This window comes from Notothenia rossii, assembly GCF_949606895.1.
Source record: "Notothenia rossii genome assembly, chromosome: 1".
Taxonomy (NCBI): domain Eukaryota; kingdom Metazoa; phylum Chordata; class Actinopteri; order Perciformes; family Nototheniidae; genus Notothenia; species Notothenia rossii.
The window spans coordinates 65,830,081-65,854,094 of record NC_136912.1 but is presented as its reverse complement, the minus strand read 5'-3'; the positions used below and the strand labels follow the sequence as shown (position 1 = coordinate 65,854,094).

Here is a 24,014-nt window from a genome sequence, read left to right as displayed (position 1 = left end):
TCCTGTTCACAAATAAAAACATATGTAGTCCTCTGTAGAGGTATATGTGTGGGGACTGTTCATTTGAAGACAACAGCCAGGTGCTGTGAAGATGCCAGGGACTCCAGAGAGCAACACTAAAAGCTGTGCTGATTCCATCATACAAACAGCACTGTTGTTCGAAACGCTATACTTGGCTGATGGATACATGTCAATAGTTGTTCCAGCAGAACTATTTAGTTATTTACAATTTGTTTCCCTCTTTATGTGTTAGATATGTGTTAATATGTAAGCTTTTTTGGTAGACTTATTTGTTGTTCTCAAAAAGTCCAATGAACTATCATAGTCAAAAGTACAAATACTTTGGTGACCATGCAGTCAGGTAGCCTAATGGGGGGGTCAAGAATATTTTATTCCCAACTTGTGAAAAACGTTGCAGCTATCAGGGCAGCATCGTCCTGCTAGGAAATTCAAGAAAGTCACAGAGCAGCTAGCAGTTAACAGCTAGCAGCTAGCAGTTAACAGCTAGCAGCTAGCAGTTAACAGCTAGCAGCTAGCAGTTAACAGCTAGCAGCTAGCAGCTAACAGCTAAGAGCTAGCAGCTAACAGCTAAGAGCTACCAGCTCAAAGTTTGCAGCTAGAACTAACTTTAATGGAATGAGGTTTCATTGATCCTAGTTTGAAGGGGTTGTTTTCGAAGCAATATACATATGTATCAAAATAATATAATATTAATACAATTACATTATTGATTACAGTATCACATTTCTAGAAAAAGCTATAAAATATGAAAACATTAATGGAAATAGATATTCTTCTTCTGTAATGTGCAAAACAGAATTAACTAAAACCCAGATCAAAAAAACTTGACCAAACCAAACCAACCAATGGACTTGGTTAAACCCTGCACTACCGATATGGGTAAATACATTATTTTGCTTTATATTCCTTCGTTTAAGGTCCGGTTGTAATGGTTATGTAACACTAAATTGGTTTGCAATGCAGTTTTCACTCATACATTTGTAATGAACTTAAACAAAATATCACTTTTCACAGAGGGATAAATGGATGCCTGTGGCCTGAGGCCCATGGGTGACAAATGTTTTCCGACACAGACAAGAGCAGCATTGCAAGAATATTGTTTCTCTTACATGTCACTTATCTCAAACAGGCTTGAGGAAAAACCGGAGAGGAAAAACAGGCCCTGTCAATAACACTAATTTGTTTAGACAACTGACACAAAAGCAAGATGGTGGGCAGTGAAACAGCCTGTATAATAGTGCTGTCAGCTGCCAGAGAAAAGCTCCACCTACACATTTATTCACCAAGCACATCTTGTTACTTTTGCTATTTATTGCAGTCCTTCCTCTTTTGGTGTCACACAGTGAAATTCGCTGGACCCACCTGTATCCGTCGATGAAGCTGGCGTTGATGTAGTCTGAGCCCTCCACCCCTCTGATTGGCTGCAGGCAGACACGGGTGGACTCGAAAGGCATGATGTTCACTAGCCGGTTCTTGAATTTGTTGCACGGCAGGTTGGCACTGATGAATCTTGAGGTATGTGCTTTAGAGTTGGCCAGTTTCTGCAGACAGAGAGGAGGACCATTTGTCTGTGATGCTCTTCAGCACAGAAGTGACTGCACTGAACCTACAAGACTACAGCAACATCTCAACTGTCCACTTTAATGTGGTGCAAGGTTGTTTAACAGCATTATGAGCTCTTATTATCAGGGGTGCACATAACTTTGTTGCCCTGGTTCTCAAAGGAGCACCTGGAGATGTTGCTTGGTGTTCATCCTTAAAATGAAATAAACCGTAACTTTTGAGTGGGTCTTTCTTTTCCAGACACACGGCACTGAACACACACACAGAGGTGAACACAGAACACACATGCAGAGGTGAACACAAGACATCATTAGCACGACCAGTAATCCTACAAGCTGTCATCACTACCCTCCTGACTGATCTCCTGACTGTTCTCCTCACTCTCTTCCTCTCTGTCAGACATGGTACCTGATGATGTAGGCCTACTACTTTCTCTCTGGTTGAGTCTGCGATTAGCTGCTTGCATCCACAAGTCAACAGCTGGTTTTGGGTCGAAAGTCTCTGTTGTCATCTTAGACAAGTGGATGTAATCAAATAAGTATGTGAACACAACCAATAAACTACCATAGCCAATAACAAATTAATGTAACTTATTTTATTTTTGTTGTTCATTCATATCTTATTTTACCTTAACATTTATTTATTTATGCATTTTTTTTTTTATCTTTCCAGTTTTAAAGGATATTTTTGGTGTCCTATAGTATACATTGGAATGATTTTAAACCTGTTTATCCCAATAATAATAATAATAATAAGGAGTGCCTTGGAAATATGTGTTTACATAAATTGTGACCAAACCGTTTGAACTTAGACTAAAGTTAACTATCTAAACACTCAAGAGTCCTTACCTCACTGAGCTGTATTATCAGCCACTCAGTCTGACTGGAGAGGACTCTCCTTCCACATTATTGTAGAAACATCTTCTTCTTATATCCGTTAGAGCAGCTAGCACCAGATTCTAATAACAACAGCGCCGGTACCGGTGCACCCTCCCTCTCTGACACGCTCACTCGCACTTTGGCTGTGAGCGCCAGATAAGCCAAAATTCCCCATTTTCATCACTTACAGCGCCCATAAAGGGCAAATGAAACGTGCAACCGGGGTGAAAAGGGTGTTACATTTACTTAATTATGAATATTGTTACATCAAGGCCGAAAATTAGGATGAGCCCCAACGGTCAAAAATGTTTTTTTCCCTCCCAGAACTGGCGCCCTTGGCGAACATCTATAACGCCAGTGCTTGACCGGCCCTGAGTTGAGTTTCATTCTCTCTCTCTCTCTCTCTCTCTCTCTCTCTCTCTCTCTCTCTCTCTCTCTCTCTCTCTCTCTCTCTCTCTCTCTCTCTCTCTCTCTCTCTTCACAGCATTATCAAATAGGGAAATGTTGCATGTTCAAATGTGTACATATATTTATGTTTTTAAAAAAAGTACAAAATGCAAAGAGATCATTATACATTGACATTCTTCTGTAATGTGCAAAACAAACGTAATACGATTTAAAAAACAACGTATTTCTATTGGTAGTATGTTTCGTGCCTGCACCACGTCTTTTTGTCCTGTCGGGTCTTGGAAGACCGGAAGTTGTCTGGTTCATAAAAACATTTTCTTACTCAATATCAAGCCACGATTATTGTTTTTATTTTAAAGTGTGTAAAGTTTTTCCTTATAATTTGTTATTCTTTTCTAAATAACACACTGTTATTTGCTCTAATGTGATTCATCTGCACCACAAGTGTCAATTTGAGAAGTGCTTGCATAAGAAATCTGCAGTGAGTTCAGGGATCAAAACCTTATTATGCTCTGTCCGGATTTACGTTATATTTAGGCCGTCAGACATCCAGTTTGCCCCAGCTCTCTCTATCACTCTCCCCCCCCCCCCCCTCTTCAGCCTGTCATATGAAGCTGAGGAATTAAGCACCACACTCCCCTCTGAGGGTTCATCTCTGCTACACAGGCTAAGGATCAAAGTCCTTCCTGTTCCTAGCTCTGACTTCATCATGCAGTTAAAGGGGCCCTCCCGTCATTAAGTAATACACTTCCCTTAATAGTCTAGTTGCCAGCTCCTAAAGTCCTATTGTGAACCCGGAAATAAGTTGTGGTGATTAGCATTAAATAACATGTGGACAATAGTTTGGGTGAGTTTGGTGGTTATTGAGGATACTGAATCCATTTCTTACATTTTCAGTATCAAAAATGGCAGTTTTGTGGCGATATTTGTACTCTTGGTGGGATGATTTTTATACCTTTTTGGTCGATTTTAAAGTTTTAGGGAACTCTGGATTCATTGGATTGGACAGATTACTTACTTACTTGAAAATTAATTGTCCACAGTAGAGGTGATCATTTTCATATCGTGCTATCTATATTCAATGGTCAGCCCACTTTTTTTAGTACCCATTTGTGTGACTGGAGTGCTACTTAAATGCACTTTAATGCTGTAAAAACTCACCATGTATAACAAATAAATAACAAAGGTACCAACCTTAAACACAAACATTAATTTCCACTACTTTACTAAATAAAGAAAGAATACTAAATAAGTAGCTGTTGGCACCTAACAATGTTTCCTTCTGTTATCGGATAACATGATAACTCGGTGCAGCCTTGCAGACTTTATGGCACACTCCCTCTTTTAAACTTTGATTAAAAACATGAAACATTGGTGAAATATAACCAGCAGCGATGGTTTTCTATCCATGTTATCTAGGCTTGATGGGTTTTCACAGTTTATGCCTTTTGAAGTTTCTGTACTAATTTCACATTTACCTGCTGAAGGTTGAATTTACAGTCACGATTGAAACGCTCATGAAGCAGTCTTTGATTCATTGTTCAGTCATTTTGTTACGTGTTACTATCAATGTGACTAGAGTGCTTCTTAAATGGACAATAAAGTTGAACAAACTCATAACTAGCAAACAAATCAATCAAAAGAGCCTTTTTCAATACTCAACCAAACACAAGAAGAATACTAATAGGGCTGCTATTGGCACCTGACAATGTTTCCCTTTGTTTTGGGATACAAAGATAACTTGGTGCAGCCTTGCAGGCTTTATGGCACACTCCCTCCTTTAAACCTTGATTAAAAACATGACAATTTGGTGAAAAATAGCTCTAACTTAAATTGTTTCTAATCCAGGTTAAAAATGTCTTTACAAGTTTGACATTTACCTGCTGAAGGTAAACATGTACAGCTGCTCTTTACAATATTGAATTTGTTGTTCAGTCATTTAGTTATGTTCTCATTCCATTTCTTGTTGTATTTTTGGAGACAGTTATGTGATTTTAATGCAAATTGAATGGACTATAAACCTGGACAAACCCCAACCCTAACCCGACCTTTAACCCTAACAGTCAGAAAATGTACCAACCTTAAACTCCAGCTCCATGGCGGTGACAGACTCTCCCACAGAGACCTGGGTGAGCTTCTGGATATGTGCGTACAGGTTTCTAGCGGGGACTTCTGTGTTGCCACATGTTGCAGCTTCCAGCAGGGCTTCATGGATGAATATGTACTGATCCTCCGTCTGCACCATGTAGTTCCTCTGAGACCGCATACACGTCACATGACCGTAAATGTCCACAGACTTCTCGTGTTTCATCCTCTCCAGCATGGCTTCAATCACAATGAAGCAGCCAGTACGGCCAACACCGGCACTGGCAGAACACAAAATCATTTATTATTTAGAAACCCTGGATCCCAATGTGTTTTTTAAACAGAGGTTGAACCACAAGGAAGCTGAAACATGGTTTTCAAGGAAACAGCCTCAAAATATTTAATCATATAAATGTGGATAATGGCACACATTTTCATAATCACTCCTAAAATCTATTCAGATAATGATTGGATAACGAGACACAATTGATCAAGTTAGCATTATAGGATTAATCTCAGCGGTGACTAGCCATTTTTACTTGCTACAGATTCACACTATGTTAATGTGATTTATGAAGTAGTAAAATCTAGTGATGATGTTTGGTCTTCTTTGTCAGCAACTCCCGTTTTTATGGATCATAGAAGCTTAACATTCCCCAGTGGAATTTTATCTGACAGATTGTGTTAACCACATAACTTATAGCAGGCGTTTAACCATAAAAACTTTCAAAAATGTATTTACTTCGAGATTAGTGAACCGGAATTGGTAAAATGCTGATGGTCTCATACCTACACTACTCTATAACTCAATGGTCTTGCTTTGTAAGATATTGTGTGTTTCATTTAAATGCTTACCACTGAAACAAATGAGTTTTTTAAAGAAAATTATGCAAACAAAGAAAACAGTCACATAATACCTGCAGGACTATTCATTATGTAATGCAGGCGTTAAAGTATATTGGATGACTTGACACACTTTGATTGAAGCATACTGAGGCCTCAGTGTTAATGTAAGCTTACCTGCAGTGGACCACCATGGGCCCAGCATCTGGAGGGTTACAGGCCTTGACTCTGCGTAGAAAGGACAGTGTGGGGGTGGGATACTCAGGCACTCCATGGTCCGGCCAGGCCATGAACTGGAACTGTCGAACCTCTCTCTTCTCACTCGAGCCGTTCTGTCGGAGAACACATTAAGACATGTTTCATCATTTATTTAAGCCAGGGCTATCCTTATCAAGGCTTCCACTTCATTATTCTGTCATCGTTTACAGTCTGATTAGCAACTTGTGATGCTATATGGAGTTGGAGTTAAGAGACAATGTTAAGACACAATTACACAATTGTTTTATAAGACGCTGGGTTTGTAGCTGATACAAACTAAATAATCTCCTCCTATGCAGATATCTTTATATAGAGATTATAGAGATAAAAACGATGATTTGACACTGAAAATGCCAAGACCTAATCATGCTGCCCCTAAGTACAACATAGACATATTGCATTAGCTAATTGATAAATCATCAAAACCATTAAAGTGAGAATTTGATGAATTCTGAGCAAAACTCACCAGCTGCTCAGAATAAAACACTTTCCAAGGAGTCCTTGATGCATGATAACATTCTGCACTCAGTACAGTATAGCACTATTTATGGTTAAACATTTATCATCAAATCTAGAGTTAAGTAGATTTTATTCATAATTGTATTCATAACTCTCAGTACCTGAAGGCGTTATATTCTTCAAGTCTTGACCTTAATGCCCTTTTTAGACATGGGATACTTAACATTGCTGGCTTCATATTTCTGTCGAGTGATGGCTTTGAACATTTGTATGGGCTGGTGTGATGTGACACAACTATTAACAACTATTTGTGTCATAGTATATAGTAGTTTATTAAACAGATTTGTTGTGCAGGCTTCATGTTGAGCTGCAGTAGCCTTTACTGTACGTTAATATGGCAGCATTCAATACAACCATGTGTAGGTTGAAAGTGTCTACATGAGAAATGAAAATTTGCCCTTACATTTACCAAAGCCTTCAGATGTTATGACCTGTTTTGCTGCCATACGGTCATCATTTATGTACACAGTATCGAAAGGTGTTCTCACCTTATAGAGGGTGAATGTGCGTACACTGTACGTAGCCAGCTCCACAGTGTCCAGCATGGTCACCTGGATCATCCCATATGTCTCTGTGCCTCGACTGGGCCAGTACTGGTCACATTTTACCTGCATGCAGACACACAGTGTTGTTGTTAAAGTTATGGAACAGAAAGAGGACAAATAGTGTTCCTGTCAGATGGGAAAAAGGAACACAAGATAGCATCGGAGGCTAAAATGTGGGCTTCAGATTTATCAACCGAAGACTCTGAGGTGAAAATCTTTATATGACAACCAGGTCAGAAAATGTAATCATTAAGATATTAGAGGAGTAAAACGTTCAAAAATGATGCAGCAGAACTGATTCTTATTCCTTGTCAGAACCTGGCACCTACATTAGCCACAAGGCAACTCAGCTGCTGACGGTTTGAACTGAGATGTGGATTGTATGCTAAGAGCAGCTAACGTGGCCTGGAGCCTGCAGCAGAGTTGAGAAGTGGGTTACAGTGGTCTGCTAAACTCATTTTATTCTTACTCCACACATCTATCATTTTTCATTTCCAAATGTGTATTCTTCAGCCCTATCAACAACATCACTTTTAATTACCAGACTTCACACAGCTACCTCTGGTGAGACCCTTTTCTTGTTTCACTTAATTCTTAAACTTACAATTTTTTATATTTGGAATGCGTAATAAATATTTAATTTTTATTTTGTATTAATATGTGCCTACCACTTACTAATTTATTTTCTCTTTATCAGTATCTTTGCTGTAACAATGTAAATGTCCCCTCTGTGGGACTAATAAAGGAAAAATGAATTCTGATTCATACTTAGCATTTGTTTTTCAAAACACCTGAAAACGGACTTTAATATGTAAAGTGTGTGTTGTTTCCCTTTAAATAAGAAGTCAAGCTGAGCTGTTAAGTGGAGTGTGTTTGCTGCCGGGGGTGTAAAGTGCGCTTTTAGGGCTTTTCTTTTGAAACAGCTGTCTGCTGCTGCTTCACAGATAAAATCACTAATAGTATTCACTGTGCTCTTTTGGCTTTCCCAAAGTGTGAGTAAAAGCAATATCATAAAAACACAACAAGTACAAGTCATAGATAAACTCAGAGCATTGTGATGCAATGCAAAAGGAACGTTAAGTGAGACAGAAGTCAAACAGGGTAATTCAGATTTATAAAGCTTAGTCATGAAACAAATGGGTGCCATCAGCGTATCCTCTTTTAGTGTTGCTGTTTTTTTCCACCATTGGCTTTCGAACGGGCGGATGCTGAGGATAACGGGAGGTGAAGCAACATACATTTGGACATCAGGCCGCAGGAGCTTGGCAAAACAGATGGGGGTGTTACGCTTCATCGACCTGGGTGCAGGTGTCAGTGGGGGGGGGGCGAGGTAGTTTGGCGAGGCCTTCGGTCGATCACCGTGCAGCATGGCCTTTGGTCAGAGTGGTGTGAAGAGTTTACCACCTGGGCAAATCACACACGGCTCATTAAAGGCTTCAGGGTAACAGAAAGGTAACTACAGATCTGAGAGACTGCCCTCGCCAGAACAGAAGCATCCGTCATCTGTTGGCCCAGGTCAAATCTGTTTCCTCCTCAGTTCGTTTCTAGTTCTGTGCTGGTGGCAAGTTTGGTTTGCAGTTGGTTCAACATGCGCAACGGTTATGTTTTCCACTGCCCAGAGCCCAAGTGGTGCCACATCATGACATCACAGTTTACTTAAATATAATAACAAACAACTCTACGCTGTGCTTCTGTTGCTTTTATTCTTAAGATTCCAGGTGTAATTGATGTGTGACTTCTCAAACGTTATACTCTTCTCCGGATTGCCGGGGTTACTTGTTTGTCACCATGGTTCAGTGGCTTTTGCCTTCCGCTTCTCACCCAATCAAACGTCCCTGCTCCGAACCGGCCCTGGAACTGCTTTGGTGGAATAGGGGTACCTCTTGTATTCAGGTGAATAATGTCTCTCCTTTGTCTGATGATTGCTAGTGTTTCCTCTTGTGGTGTTATAGTGCTGCGAAATCTGCTTGAGAAAACTTTTGTGGTGTATGAAGTGTGTGCCAAGGTTCACATCCTGTGTCCTCCAAAAAATTAGATGTACAAGTTAAGACTTTGTTCTTAACAGAAGCAGAAACAATGGAAAAAACTGTTGTATCAGCAGCAGCTGCTACCGTGGCCACTAATGTAGATCTACACCTCGCGTTGAACCACAGACGGGTGTTAAGGTTCCATCAGAGGGCTGATGTTCTCGGTCACTAATAATAATGCCACACTACAGGGGCCATCAGTTCTGCTCCTTGGTTATGGAGTTAATAAGATTGTAATAGCCGGCTGAAAGCATTACCCTTATAAAAACTGTCCCTGCTAACTCATCTGCAATGCGATACGCTGTGAAAGACTCATGTCCCCCGGCAGGGCGATGCTGCAGCAGAGCCAGGTAAACCTGCAACACCACCACTGTAGAAATACTTGAACAGCCCTTATTTAAATCATTAGCTTGTTTCAGTTGTAAAAGCGTCAAAAGCAGAATCTAAACATGCAGTTTTTTATCTTTGCTGCTACTTTGAAAAATATTGCTCAAAATTAAGATCCACCTCTTTGCGACGCTGACATTGAGCCCTCCCCAGTAACACCAGTAATGGCCCCATCCCTGTGATAACAACAAGCTGAAACCACTACAAAATTGGGCCCCACCCCCTTTGGGTAGCATGACACAATCTTTATGATGGAAACACATCCTGCATCATAAATCCCCAACAAGCCTGGCTCTTTGCTATGGCCCCACCCTACACCTAACTAAAGTAGTTCAGTGGGGTCTGAGTTTGTGTGACTTCTGTTTCTATTAAAAGAAGGTGGTTGAAATGGACGACTGTGTAATCACAGCATAATGATGATTATTTCTAGAAGAAACTGAGCTCACTTTATATATTAATGTAATTACATGAGCACTTTGGACCTGCTCTTTAAAAAATGGTCTGTAGAAAAACACTGCCGTTGTCATCAGAGTGCAAACTATTTCCCAACAAAAGTGGCTCACCCGAGACTTCTCCTCTAGACGGGTCATCATAATGATGGTGCAGGTCCTCTGCTCCCACACCATCCTCCAGAAGTCACTCAGTGTCTCCGGCAGTGGCCCCTGTGTGGCAATGTAAGCATTCTGCTTCCTGTAGCCATCGATGTAGTTGGCGTTGATGTAGTCGCTGCCTGAAACTCCTGCAATGAGGACAAAGTTAGACAAAGTTAGCAAGCAATTAGGAAACAGCAGGGCTCAATATGTGATGAAATACATATAAGGGACTTAAAGAGGCTCTATTATGATTTGTGGGGGTTTCCCTTTGATGTAGTGTGTTAGGTTTGTGTGCATGTAAATGGTCTGCAAAGGCTAAAATCCCAAAGTTCCCTCCAGAGGGACTTTCTCTCCCACACACTACCCCCTAACTGAAATAGTGACATTGCTATCTAATACTCCAGCTTCTTTTGGCCAGCGCTCCAACACATTGTACATGGTTTAAGAGGCGGGACATCTCTGAGTGGTTGGCCAATCACAACAGAGCCAGCTAACCATTCAGAGCGGACTGGGCTCTGGTTTCAGACAGAGGGTGAAAAAAGGGTGCTGCAGCAAAGATAGTATGAGAAAAATGAAGGCCTTTTTGAACATTAAAGTATGGAAACATGTCACCCAAAATACAAATATGAACCTGAAACGTGTGAAAAATTGGGCCCTTTTAAATAAATGCTTGATTTTTCTGCAGTTGAGGATAGGTCAAGCCACTATTTGAGAATTACTGCATGTAAAGTCGCCTCTCTTGAGATGTCTGGTGTGTCTCTCACCATCCACAGGTGTGAGGATGACCCTGGAGTGGTCGTAGGCAATCACATTAGCATAGCGGTTCTTTGGCTTGTTGACCTCCAGGTTGGAGTGCTCCCAGGTGAACTGCTGTCCTGGATCAATAGACTGACACACAGAGGAGGGGGAGAGTGGGAGACAGGGATATAAAAAGGTGAGATCAGGTAACCATCTATAACAAAAAGTGCTTATATTCTTTTCTGTTTTTTAAAGCCTGTCAGGGCTTCAAGCAAAGAGTCCAGACCAATAAATGTGACACAGAAACTAATTTGTCATCCCTCCCTCAGTCTGCGGCTCTATTATATGAAAAGCCCAGGATGATATTTAAGCCCCCCTGGATACACACTGGAGTGTTTGGACACTCCAAAAATCATTTTAAGCCCTTTACCTAGCAGCTCAGTGCCTGGTGTTAACAACGAACAGATCCAGTAATGAAGGGAAAGCACTGGTATTGGACCTAAGTTTCCCTTTGATAGTTGAAAAACAAGCGTTATATCAAGAGATTTTATTGCAAGAAAGTGAAAACTCAGTCAAGTAGAGTGCCTCACTGCATGAAAACAAGGACTGGCACATTTTGAAGCACTCTTATGGAAAGATCAGCTGTGGAGAGGCAGAGAGCGTGACATTTGTTTTGGTCCACATGTGGGCATGTCTGCGGGCGCTTAGGTAGATCTCATGATTTAATTTTCCATCAACATTGATGCATATGATTCTGTTTGTGCAGGTGTTGGCGGTGAGAGCAGAGGGAAAGGCAAGAAGTAAGTTGTCTAGTGGAAGTTAATATACAATGCTTTGTGAAAGTATTCACCCCCCTTGGCGTTTAGTTCCATTTTATTGCAATAAAAACTGCAATATAAACCGATTTTTATTCAGACTGTGAAATGATCCTCAGAAAAATTGTCCAAATTGTTAAAGCAAAAAAGAAGAAGCTCAATTAAAAAAAGTATCGAATAAAATAAAAACTGAAAAGGAGTGTTTGCAATCTAATTGTCACATTATCTCTGATATAAGGTACACTATACTCTTGTTCTGAGAGTCCCCAGTCTGCCACAACACTAAGCAAGAGGCACCACCAGCAAAACAACTGCACTATGAAGACTAAGGAGCTCTCCAAACAGTTCAAAGAACACAACACCTCTCATCACCCAAAGAACACCCTCTCCACAGTGAAGCATGGTGGGGGCAGAATCATGTTGTGGGGGGGGTTTATCAATGGCAGGGATTGGGAAACTGGTCAGGGTTGAAGGAATGATGAATGGTGCTAAATAGAGGAAGATTCCTGAGGAACATTTGTTTCAGTCTTCCAGCAGGGCAATGACCCAAAGCAAACTGCTAAAGCAACACTCAAGTGGATGAAGGGGAAATATCTTAGGGTCTTGGAATAGCCTAGACAAAGCCGAGCCCTAAATCCAATTCAGAATCTGTAGTATGACTTAAAGATTGCTGTACACCAGCAAAACTCATCCAACTTGAAGCAGCTGGAGCAGTTTGAAACATGGGAAATTGGATAGATGTGCCAAGCATATAGCGACATACTGCAATAGACTAGCAGCATTTAAAGGTATCTCTATACAATCTTGACTTTTGGGGAATGAATACTTATGCGTGCTGAATTTTATTTATCTTATTATCATTTCGTTTTTGTTTCAGTATGATAAATATTCTGCATGTTAAAAGTGGTAGGCATGTTGTATACATCACATAATACAATAGCTTCAACATCGACTTATATTGCAGGTTTTAATGCAATACAATGGGAAAAACACAAAGGGGTGTGAACACTTTTGCAATGGACTATACAAAGTAGTTTACAGTATGCCAATGTATAAACATTACAACAACAAAAATAAATCTAAATACCCACGAGGTACCTGTGTTTTGCTTCCCAGCTGCTGGGCAAAAGGGAAGGCAGAAACCTCCCTGGTTGCAAAATATTTAAATATATTTATTCAGCAGACACCTGGAAGAGATCTGCACTCTACTGCATTTTTAGTTCCTTTACCTTTTATTATATTCTCCTCACACTTGTTAACAACAGACATCTTAAAATGCACAAGTTCTAATTTTGATGTGACTGTTTATATTTTCAAACAAAGAAACATGACATAGATGGCAAAAGATGCTTCTCTAGTAATTTCTACTTATTCATTTGTTCTCTTATGAAATAAATCATTGCTGTGATGGAGAACCATTCCTGCATTCGGGTTATGGTGGAGCGTGTCGAGAAATAATCTTGACAGGTTTTCGCTATGCTGCCTGATGATTGGTCTCCATCGATCGCTGGCTGTGAATGCAGGCGCAGGTTTAGCTGAATAATGACATACTGAATATTGTTATTCATGATTGACCTTTCACGCTTCTACTTATCTGGCAGCAACTGGAAAACAAACACACGCCTGTATACCCGCACACACATGCACACGCAAAATGAAGCTGCAACGAGCACTATAATATCCTGCTGCTTTTCCCCTCGACTGGCTAGACGCGGCTGCTGAGCCCCCCCCCCCAGTCTACAACTGATAATAATGACAATGGAGAAAGAGGTTGAATGCACATCTTATTTTACAGCCTGTTAGGTAAGGCTTCCACCACGCTGCACTGACAAACCACTCACATTACTGCTAATGTGCTCCACCGACATGTATATCACTTACAGAGTATGTCAGTGTAATCACACTCATGGTGCTGCGGTTCCAACAGAAAAAACAAAGCAGATAAACACATAGAGGATTTCAAATGGACAAGCTCTGGTCACCAATCTGGGGGTCGGTGGTTCAATTCCCAGCCCCTCAGTCACTGTGTGTAAGTATACTGGGCAAGATAGGTATAAACCACAAACTGCCTCTGATGGCACGGCCATTTTATGTCATTAATGTAGTCCTGACTATTGTGTTAACATTATCCATATGTAATACCTTTACATTGTCTGTCTTCAAAACTGGCTATGCAATAATTATAATGGCTAATGTGATCATGTTAAAAGTGTAATACCCAGACCTATTCGCACAGTAATGTATGGTACAGGGAAAAAAACTTTCTGGCTTGTTTGTATTTCTTTTAACCAATCATGATCTCTTTGGGCTATATAAAGACCGTATGCAGCAACAAAAGAGATAGCAGAGATAGCGGAAAGGGAGGAGAATTCAGAACACATTTGATGAGGCCAATGGCAGGCTTATCCCAGGATAGTACAGCTGTCGTGTCTGACTAAGATGCATTCAACTAAAATCCCTATTTTTAAAAGGTGCTACATTTTAAATTCAGAGCATATCTATTATTAAGGGATAGCCTTTGCACTACTCTCAAGATGCGGGCAGCTAGTTGCTAATGTTGCTAACAGCTCCAGAGGTGCAAACAACAACAGCAGTGCTGACAGAGCAACCTGAGGGGGAACTGGAGGGGGGGATTTATGTTTACTCATCTTACTATATACTTTACAGACATTACTACACAGTGGAACATTGTGTTGGCTTGTTTGTTTTATTTTGGTTTAATTGAACAAAGTTGCAAAACCCCCTGTTGTTACACACAGCAGCACTCCTGAATCACATTGAAAGTCACTTCAGCACAGCGACAGTTTAGCAACACTTTGGAAAGTATTAAGGATGATATTGCCATGTCACTCCTGTTGTTAGTACACAATAATTTCCAATTAGAGGAGTCTGTATGTTTTTTTGTGAAATATGAGTGAATGTGGTATGAGTTTACTATGTTTGTGTATCAAGGCATTGAGTTGCACACATGAGAATGACATAGCTGTGACATGTTGAACTACATTACTGGGTATTTCCCCCTCCATTAACACAGAATAAAGTAATTATTGCGGCAAGCCTCACTTCAATGCTGCCTAGTGTGTTTTAAGTGTTAAGAGGCCCTGCTGTTCACTTGATAAGGGTAAAAAAAGACGTTATCCTTATCACGCAGAGAATTACCATTATAGAGGCCATATACAGTACATGAAGTTGTCTCCACTCCTCAAAAAGACCCTTTCCTCAGATATAACAAGCTGTAAGATCCTCCTGCAGATCTCCTTTTAAACACAGCCATTATCAGCTCTTCATTTCAAGCCCTGCCGATCTTACTAATGGCTGGTGGCTCTAATGCAACAGGAATTGGCTGATATACAGTATAATGTGTATATCCCAAATAGGTCATTTGTTTCATCTGATTATTCCTATTTATTTATTCCTATTTTTCTGTCAATCAAGGCTCCCCAAAGTATAACAAACCGTTTTGAATGGTATCTTGTTCGTCAGACACCACAACCTGCCTGAACAAAGTTTGTACCAGGACAACAAGGGTAAAAAAGTTGAGTCAGCTGCTGTTTCATAATTGATATGCCCCTTTCCTTCTGGGGCATAAACATTGCACTCATCTGTCCTGGTTTATCCGCTTGAAAATTCACCACTTTAAATGCAAATTACCTTCCTTTGTAGGACATCAACAATCCATAATCCCTCACTGGCTTTTACAGTAGGTAAAAGCAGTAGGATATTATTCTTGGAAAGGAGGCAGAGATTTATGCATACTTAGCAGTATGAACTGTATTTATTTTTTACACCAATGCTGAACCGGTAAGCCAGCTAGACTTAAGAGTAAAAAACACATCCGAGACAAATGTGGCCGGAAAAAATGTACTTATCTGAGAAAAAGATTGTACAGATGGGTATTGGAAAACATTATTTTCATTCTAAGCATTACTGAAACAAAAAACATTTTCCAACACAGGAAATACAAGTTTTTTCTACCAATGATATGGCACATTTATAGTAGCATCATGGAATTGGCCTTAATGATGTTCACACCAGAAAGGGACCTCTTTAGAGTTCACTTGAAAACTTGAGACCACCATAGAACTTTGTTTGGTCTTCACCAACGGAGGGAATGCTCCATGTAATACAGTGCATAACTTGTTGGTTAAACATATAAACAACTCAGAAGTGTACCATTTCACTATACATTCTACATACTATCTAAATTGTTGCCGAAAAAATTACAAATACACTGAATATGGCTTAAAAGTAGGGGTGTAACAATATATCGAGTCTCCTGATAAGATAAATATCTCGGTAATGCTGGGAGACTGTGATGATGTTACATGGTTGTTTAGAGCTGCTTTTCTTAGCAAGACCCACCGAGCCTAGCATTCAAGCTAGGATTGCTCATCACGTCATGGCACATTTATTTTATTAAAGAGAAAAGTAGAAGCACTTTAGGTTAAAACGAAAAACATATTCTTTACAATTGAAAATGCCATAATTTTTTTTAAACCTCATTAATTTGGTATTGTTAACGTTTTAACTTCCTTCGCCGACATCTCGGTATTGTTACATCCTGACTGAAAAGTGTATTGCTTCAGTGGAAAGTCATGTATAAAGCAGAAAGTTACCTCGTACTCCTGAGAGAAGCGCAGACCGTCATTGGCCTTGAGTCTCTCGATATAGTCTGCCAGGTCAGAGATAGGAATGGACGGATGTTCCCTCATCCCTGCAGCGAGAGGACCAGTGGTAAGTACAGTTGATTTCTCACACACAAACACACATATATGGAGTGACAGTAAGAGAGTGCTGTGTGGTGTGCAGAGGCATCATGTATGACTGTGAAGCTTTTCAACATCATGCCACAAACCACACTGGCAAAGTGAGCATTAAGGAGCATGCTGATTGGTTAAAGAAACACCATAAGGCAATAGGTGGGTGGGAAGGTGATAAACAGGCGGCAAGGGTGTAAACTACCCACAGTATCTTACACTGATTATTTTTGTGTTTTGTATCTCAGTTTGAATGACAGCCATTTGGTGTGAATGGCTGACATGAATAGACCATGAGAGTGTGAGCGAATAGGTGATGTATAAAGGGAAGGAGGGGGGAATAGGAGAAAACATTAATAAAACACAAGAGGGGTGAAAACTAACTTGGAGTTTTCGGGCAACTGAGGACACTTGAACCTGTGGGGGAAAGACGAGGCAAAACAAACAGAAAAGGGGTCAGTTAGGAGGAGACAGAGAAAAGAAAGAATCATGGGAAAGGAACACAAGGAGCACTGGGGAGCTGTATGTCTGGTTGTTTTTTGCACTGTCTTGCAGTTTGATGTGTTAATCAAATGTCCTTAAATATTCATTGCTTCCTAACGTATGAAGTGAGTTTTAGCCATTTAGTCACCAGTTATTTAGTTGGTGAATTCACCACGTTTCTGTATGGTTACATACGTTTGCCCAACCAACACAAGAAAACGCATCATGTTGCAGATTCTCAAACACACCAACAAGTACTTGTCCAGTAGGTCAAACTGTTGCTGTCGTTGCAGTCAATACGTAAGAATAACTCCCTGAAAAACCAAAACTTTAATCTTAATCCAGATTAATTCGAGAAACATCTTCTCAATAGCTGAGAGACTTTCCCACCATAAAAGCAACATCAGTTGAGGATACAGGATCCGGGAAAGGACATTTACTTTAAAATGATCTGAACATGAATGAAAAAGAAAGACCAAACCAGCCCTACAAAATCCCACAAAAAGAGACTTTCAGAGGTGAGCCAGATAGACGGACAACTTAATTCCCAGATAAACAAAGACTGATCTAGAACACTTAAACAATAAATCCTCAACAAAATTAGTTTTGGGATTGTCATCTCCTTAGATGTATTCAAAGATATCCTTTATCCAGCTGTATAACTAAACTGTCAACACTAAAAGATAGTGGGGGTTAACTAATCAGGGGAGGACTGAAACAGAGAATAATTCTAATCATAACAAGCAACGTTATGCCTTGTGTGCCCTACAGATCTAATGCTTACTTAAAGAGATGCCATAAATCATCCTGAAATGATAATGGTGATAAATCAGAAAAACAATTATATGAGTTGTTATAGAGGCAAACTACACATTTCGTTTTATAATTTGGAAGAATTGTTGCTCTGTGTCTGGAATTTGCAATAGTTTGCAATTGCAAAATGGTTACCGTATTTTGAATTCATCTATAATAATATAATAAGAAAAGCACATTAATTTTAAGCCAATATTAATGTATGACAAGCACTTTTTTTGTCCTGATTTAGGAACCTTTGCACTTACCGTAAGGCTAGGGGCGAGCTTTGGTCAATGATATTTCCTATGTTTAATGAATGGTCTGATTTAATGTTTTATAATTATCATTACCACAGCCTTGCAACAGCTAATGACAACCACATTTACTGTGAAATTACCAGAATAATTGGAGTTATTAAATAGCCATTTAAAAGTTTGATACAACCTGAATACACCCCCTTGACATATTTAAAAAATGCTAACAAATTCAGAGCAATCTTCAGTAAACCCACTGTTCTTACTGACATCCAGTTATGGGTGATGTTAAGAAGTAATGTTCCAGAAGATACCTTTAGCAACCATGTTATTTTTGTGTCAGATTCAAATGCCTGTCACTAAATGTTGGTTGCTTGTAGCATTTTTATTCAATACAGTTTAAAAATAAATGCCCATTTATAATGATTTTTTAATTATACTACAGTTGCTACATCACATATTGTACATCTGCTTTCAGGCATGACAAGCTTAGCATGAATACATGTAAGTTGGGTGCTGTGGACAGTTGTTTGTGTGTTGTGTGTGTGTTGTGTGTGTGTGTGTGTGTGTGTGTGTGTGTCTGTGTGTGTGTGTGTGTGTGTGTGTGTGTGTGTGTGTGTGTGTGTGTGTGTGTGTGTGTGTGTCTGTGTGTTTGTGTGTGTGTGTTGATGCCTTGTGTCTGATAGTTGAGTCTCCTCATCTCCACAGGGTCTGAGGAGTGGGCCAGCAGAGAGTCCTTGACGCCTGCCATGTGCTCCTCCTTGGCTGGACATGTTCGTTTCCTAGGGGAATGAAGAAGTGGTGAAATAAGAGAAGGTAACCAGGTTAGAACAGGCCACAATAACTCAACCATATCTCAAACAGGTTAGAACTTTCAAATGAAAATGTATTTGAAATCAAGTAGAAAATAATGCTCAAAATTAGGGGGTGACAGTAGGTGATAATGGGAGGCAGTCTAGTTTGTTCTAACTATTGAAATTTGGAGAAAACAATCGGCTAAAACACTTTTGAGAGTAATTTTTATACACCAGACTTTTTACAAATATGGATTCTAAACAGATGGCTGTCTATCTTTGATGGAAATTGGGCATTATAAATATAAAAAATTGATTTCACAAGGTTCTTCCAAAAATATTTCTTCAAATAATCTCTGTATATATATATATATATATATATATTATATTTATATTTGGTCACAGCCCTACTGTGGGAAATAACAAAGGTTATTATTAACCACAATCAAGATCACCTTAATTCATACATTATTTACAAACCATGTAAAAAAAAAGGGTAATAATGACTTTTTGTCGTATTGTAATAAGACTAGTAGTCTTTTTGCACATAAAAAACAACTAATTGAAATGAATGAAATTACATTTAATCAATTATTTTCAAAAATAACTGTTGAACGATTTTAAGTAAAAAATAAGCTAGTATCATGAGCAAAAATTACAGAAATAAAAATGATGTGAGAAATGAAAGGGGTTGAAGAATGGATCCCTGTGGGGCACCATTAGCAGGAGCCATTTAGATTCATACATTTACAATAAAATATAGTTTGTGATTAATTATGTATTTGGACGCCATGTGTAAGTCAACCAATTGATACCATAAGTGAAATTTTAATACGAAAATACTATTTATATAGCTTAATATGAATGAAAATAAAAAATATCCCAAGTGCGTAGAATGTTTTTTCCCCAAAATTGATACTTGTGTCAATGTGAAATGAGCTGCACCTGAAGATGCCTGAATACTTAATATAAACCAACCTTTTAAGTATTTTTGTAAAGCATGGAAGAAGTGATCTCTGACCCCTAAAATAAAAAAAGAGGGACAACGAATATGAATAATTTATAACTTAGAAGTAATAAGTAAGTTGCAGCTAAATCTTCTTACATTTCCAATTCACAAGACATTGTATGAGTTTTACTTAATGGAGCTGTGGATACTGATTAATGGGTGCTTTGTACTGTGAGTATGCATGGGTAGAGCATGCTTAGGAACCTTATATATTAGAAAAAGGGCAGGCTGGGTCACTGATGCTGAAAAACTCTTGATGGAATTCATGTAAAACTGATTTCTTCCCGCTGTTGGGAGACCTTTCATCTTGAGTGAAATCAGTAATAGAAAGCAATGAATTTCACAGTATGTTAGAACAAGCTGCCAGTCATGTTTAATGTCCAGTGCCTAAATCTTAATTTGCCCAATATGTGTGAAACAAACAGGCTGAGTAATCAGTACAGCAGCGTGGCGTCGACAGATTTGGCTAATGGTGACGAAGCTGAGTGCATGTATTTCTGCATGCTACAAACGTGCAAGCCCCTTGTTAAATGTGACTTATCAGTGTCTTTCTGCTTGAACTAACTGCTGATGTGCATACTGATGTAACTCTTTACATCAACTGAAAGCTTTATTACAGAATATTACGTGGAAAAGTTAGGGGGATGTTCAATGTCGAATGATTATTTTACATGATCTCTTATTTTCAATATTGTATCTTCTCTTGTATGTGCAAACCAGTCATCTACTTTCATTTTGGATGTTAGATTTGTGTTGGAATTCTTTTTAAGTAAAAATGTTACCAGCATTATTTACCAATAGAAAAATTGTGAAGAGCAACTTGCCCCTTAATCTATGCAAATGACATTTTGAGCCTTTATCACATTTAAAAGAAGTAATCCACTATTCCAAAAATGTAATTGTATGACATTTTAGACAATGGTATTTTCAAAAGATTCAATTACAATACAACACCTAGTTATAAGACCAATACAACTAGTGTCTGTGTTGACCGAAAGTAAAATACATACTCACAGGCTCTGAAACGGTTATTAATGAATCAAATCAGGTAAAGAATGTATTGATCAGGACCTAACTGAACCAAAAAAGAGTTAAACATTTTGGGATATGTGCTCATTTTACATCAGTTAAATATATGGCTATGTCTGTGTGTTCAGAACAGAGTCAAGATGTGGTTGTCTGTCCAAAGCCTGTCTAAAACTCAATCATTATGAAACCAAACTAAGAAATAAGCGTTGACACTGTAAACTCCTAGCTTACTACTTTCTCCTCTAATGCTTATACTTTTTCCATATTCCAACACTGCTGACGATTTCAAGCACAGGCTTATTTTGAAGTGAAATCACATTAGGTATTTGAGTATTTAATATCTGTGCTGTGAATAAAGGTAACGCATATTTTTAAGACATATAGCTGCAAACAAATGCATTATATATTCATGCATCAGAATACTAAAGTTGTAACTTTCAGGCCAGATAAATTCAATATGTTGCCTTGCTTCTTTCAATCAATTCCCATTAGCTACCTATATGTATGATTAGAGAAACTATGTTAAACTAAATCCTCTTCAATAGGCAAAGGACACAAGTTAAAATAAAAGTTCTGAAATGAACTAAATCTGTAAATGGATTGGCTCCCCCTAATTAGCAAAATGAGTATATAGCTGTGTGGATATTATTTGCAGTCAGGCGTCAGTTTTATTTGGAGCATGATATGTTGTTGAGAGAAATAAAAACAAAAAGTAAAGTAGTAGTACAAAAAACATGCCTTTATGAACGAGAATCATAAAATAATTCAGATATGCCTCCAAAAAGAATATGATGGAAAATGTATGAGGCATGATAGTTTGAAGAAGTTAAATTAAATCTGCAATCACACCAAAGATCTTCAAACAAGAAGCTATGCACATTAGTGAAGCCGTGTAAGATCAGACAAAGGCACCAACCTTTCTTGTTTGCTGCATCCACAGAATCAAGCAACAAGTGGAAAAGAGAGCAGAGTAAGAAATGATTAATTTAAAAGCTGTCAGCAGCAGAAATGCCACAACACAGTGTCACCATGCACAGGAAGTGCACCTGAGAGAGCACGTAACAGCACCTGTTTATTACTTCCACTATTTATCTGATCCACAGCCACTGAGCAGCATACATCTTCTTTTATCGCTGTTTAGAATGATATAGTCAGTAAGACATATTAGCTGTTGGTGGTCACTTTCTGCTCTCCCATGAATTCTACTCATCTCAACAATACTCACAGGGACATTTTAAACCCCCTTTTAGCATGAATATGTCCCTGTCACATATATCAAAAAAGATTTCCTGCCCTGCAGTTTGTCCTTCCAACATTAACTCGTAGTTTGTGATATTGGGCACACACTGGTGCACCAACCACATTTTAGGGCCACGAAACCTGTTCAAATGACACAAAAGGTAAATGTTTAATTTTCAAAGCATCAGCAAAAGATCAAATGCACAGTGTCTGCTCAAACTACTTTATTTAGGGAAGCAGTCAATGTTGACACAGTGAAAGGATCCATTGTGTGTCAAAAGTAAATAAAGAAAGATCCCATTAAATATATTTTGAAAAAAACGAGATCTAAATAACAAAGAGTTTACGTAGTAAATTATTTATCTTGACTGACTCTTTATTTTTGCTGTGGCGGAATTGCTGCATGTAGGCCTATTTATTAAAATCAAAACATTTCTCAAGGTACTCTTAAAATAGGAGAATGTAAGAAAAAAGGTGTTCTCAGAATGATATATTTTTCGGTACCACTTTACAATAAGACTACCCTTATAAAAGGATTGGGTTTATAATTAGGTTGTAAACACTTTATTTATCATTAAGAACCATTTATAAACCAGTTCTAACATAGTTTTCATACATCAACACAGGCTCACTATTCGGCAAGATGACTAAGCCTTATATTGGCTACTTAGTGAATCAACTCGGTGAACAGCATATACCAAGGATGCTGGCTGAGGAAGAAGACAAAGTAAGCTAGGTAGCCAATATAAGACTTAGCAGTACAGATAAATGTGGGCTCACTATTCGGCAAGCAACCGGTCACAGTTGCCCTGTTTATCTCATGTCTTACAAAAGCTTATTAATGATTTTTAAAGTGTTCACAACTTATTTAATAAATTAATTACAAACTATTCGTAAACCCTTTATAAGGGTAGTCTTATTGTAGAGTGGTGCCTATTTTTTTTATCAACCCGCATTTTATGTGTGCTCTAGGGAAAAGAGGTACACTCAACATCATTGTACAATGTACAGAGTTTAGGTTTGCATACAACAAAAAGCAGTTTTACATTTTAAGTTAGCTATCTAGAGTTTGCATCTATACTGCTACGGGATTGGCTAATTGCGTCAAATTAATAAAGACTGATTGGGTAGACTGTAAAATAAGTAGTTTCCCTCATAATAGAATGTAAAGCACTTTTTCAGCATCCTTCTGATTTCAGACTTAACAGTTTTTAAATCAAAAGCAACAGTGTTTGATATTCCTTTTGATGGGTTGACTCAACTATTTTGGCAAAGTGTACAAGGAGTAGATGGAAAGCACTGGCTGTTTAGAAAGTAGGAAAAACCACATTCAACAATTTCAAATACTATGATATATTTAAGAATATGTTGGCAGTAATGTATGAAATATGTTCATCAGCAATTGTTTGTGGGACGAGCTTGTGTTAATAATAGAGCTTTTTTCCTCACTGAGTACAGTACAGATGAATGTACAAATTCAGACACATCCCTAGATAATGAGCAATGGGAGGAATGGAAAAAGACAAAACATTGCCATTTGTAGCAAAGTAGGAGCCATATGGAGGCCCCGTCAGCGCATTGAGCAGCTCCAGATGTTTTATCCAAGCACAGGCAGCACGAGCCAACTGTTAGCCTGGAAGAGCGGCGCCGCGGGGCCAGCGTCTTCCTACCATCTGCCGCGGAGGGCCGGTGCCTTCAGGCTGCCATGGCCAAGACGAATGTCTGCCTCTACTCTGGGAAGTACTTCACATTGACAATTTTTTGGTGCCTCACTTTTGTCAAATGTTCTTGTCATCTGCTGTGCTGAAGAAAATGCTCAGGGTGTCTCTCTGGACTGTGCTGAAACGATCGCTCAGCTAGATGATACGAGGAGGAACACGAAGGACATGCACTGCCTTCGAGGTATACTCAGACTAGCCCAGAGAGAGAAAATGAACATTTGTATTCTAATATTACTGTTAAATGGTATTTCCC

General features: G+C 38.9%; 1 protein-coding gene across 37 annotated transcripts in view; it reads right to left on the bottom strand.

Annotated features, from left to right (window-relative positions):
- The window catches only part of ptprfa (protein tyrosine phosphatase receptor type Fa), a 353,673-nt gene that overhangs the window by 6,186 nt on the left and 323,473 nt on the right, over positions 1-24,014 (bottom strand). For 14 of the 37 annotated variants that reach the window (XM_079641196.1, XM_079641221.1, XM_079641185.1 and 11 more), the window contains 11 exons: positions 21,718-21,729; positions 19,742-19,786; positions 18,642-18,751; positions 16,822-16,854; positions 16,297-16,394; positions 10,892-11,015; positions 10,098-10,273; positions 7,064-7,183; positions 5,976-6,130; positions 4,951-5,236; positions 1,384-1,562 (listed from right to left, as the gene is read on the bottom strand). In XM_079641196.1, the coding sequence (XP_079497322.1) occupies positions 1,384-1,562; positions 4,951-5,236; positions 5,976-6,130; positions 7,064-7,183; positions 10,098-10,273; positions 10,892-11,015; positions 16,297-16,394; positions 16,822-16,854; positions 18,642-18,751; positions 19,742-19,786; positions 21,718-21,729 (1,338 nt within the window). The remainder of the gene's footprint in view (positions 1-1,383; positions 1,563-4,950; positions 5,237-5,975; positions 6,131-7,063; positions 7,184-10,097; positions 10,274-10,891; positions 11,016-16,296; positions 16,395-16,821; positions 16,855-18,641; positions 18,752-19,741; positions 19,787-21,717; positions 21,730-24,014) is intronic. The other 23 variants (XM_079641214.1, XM_079641191.1, XM_079641213.1 and 20 more) reach the window with 6 other exon arrangements.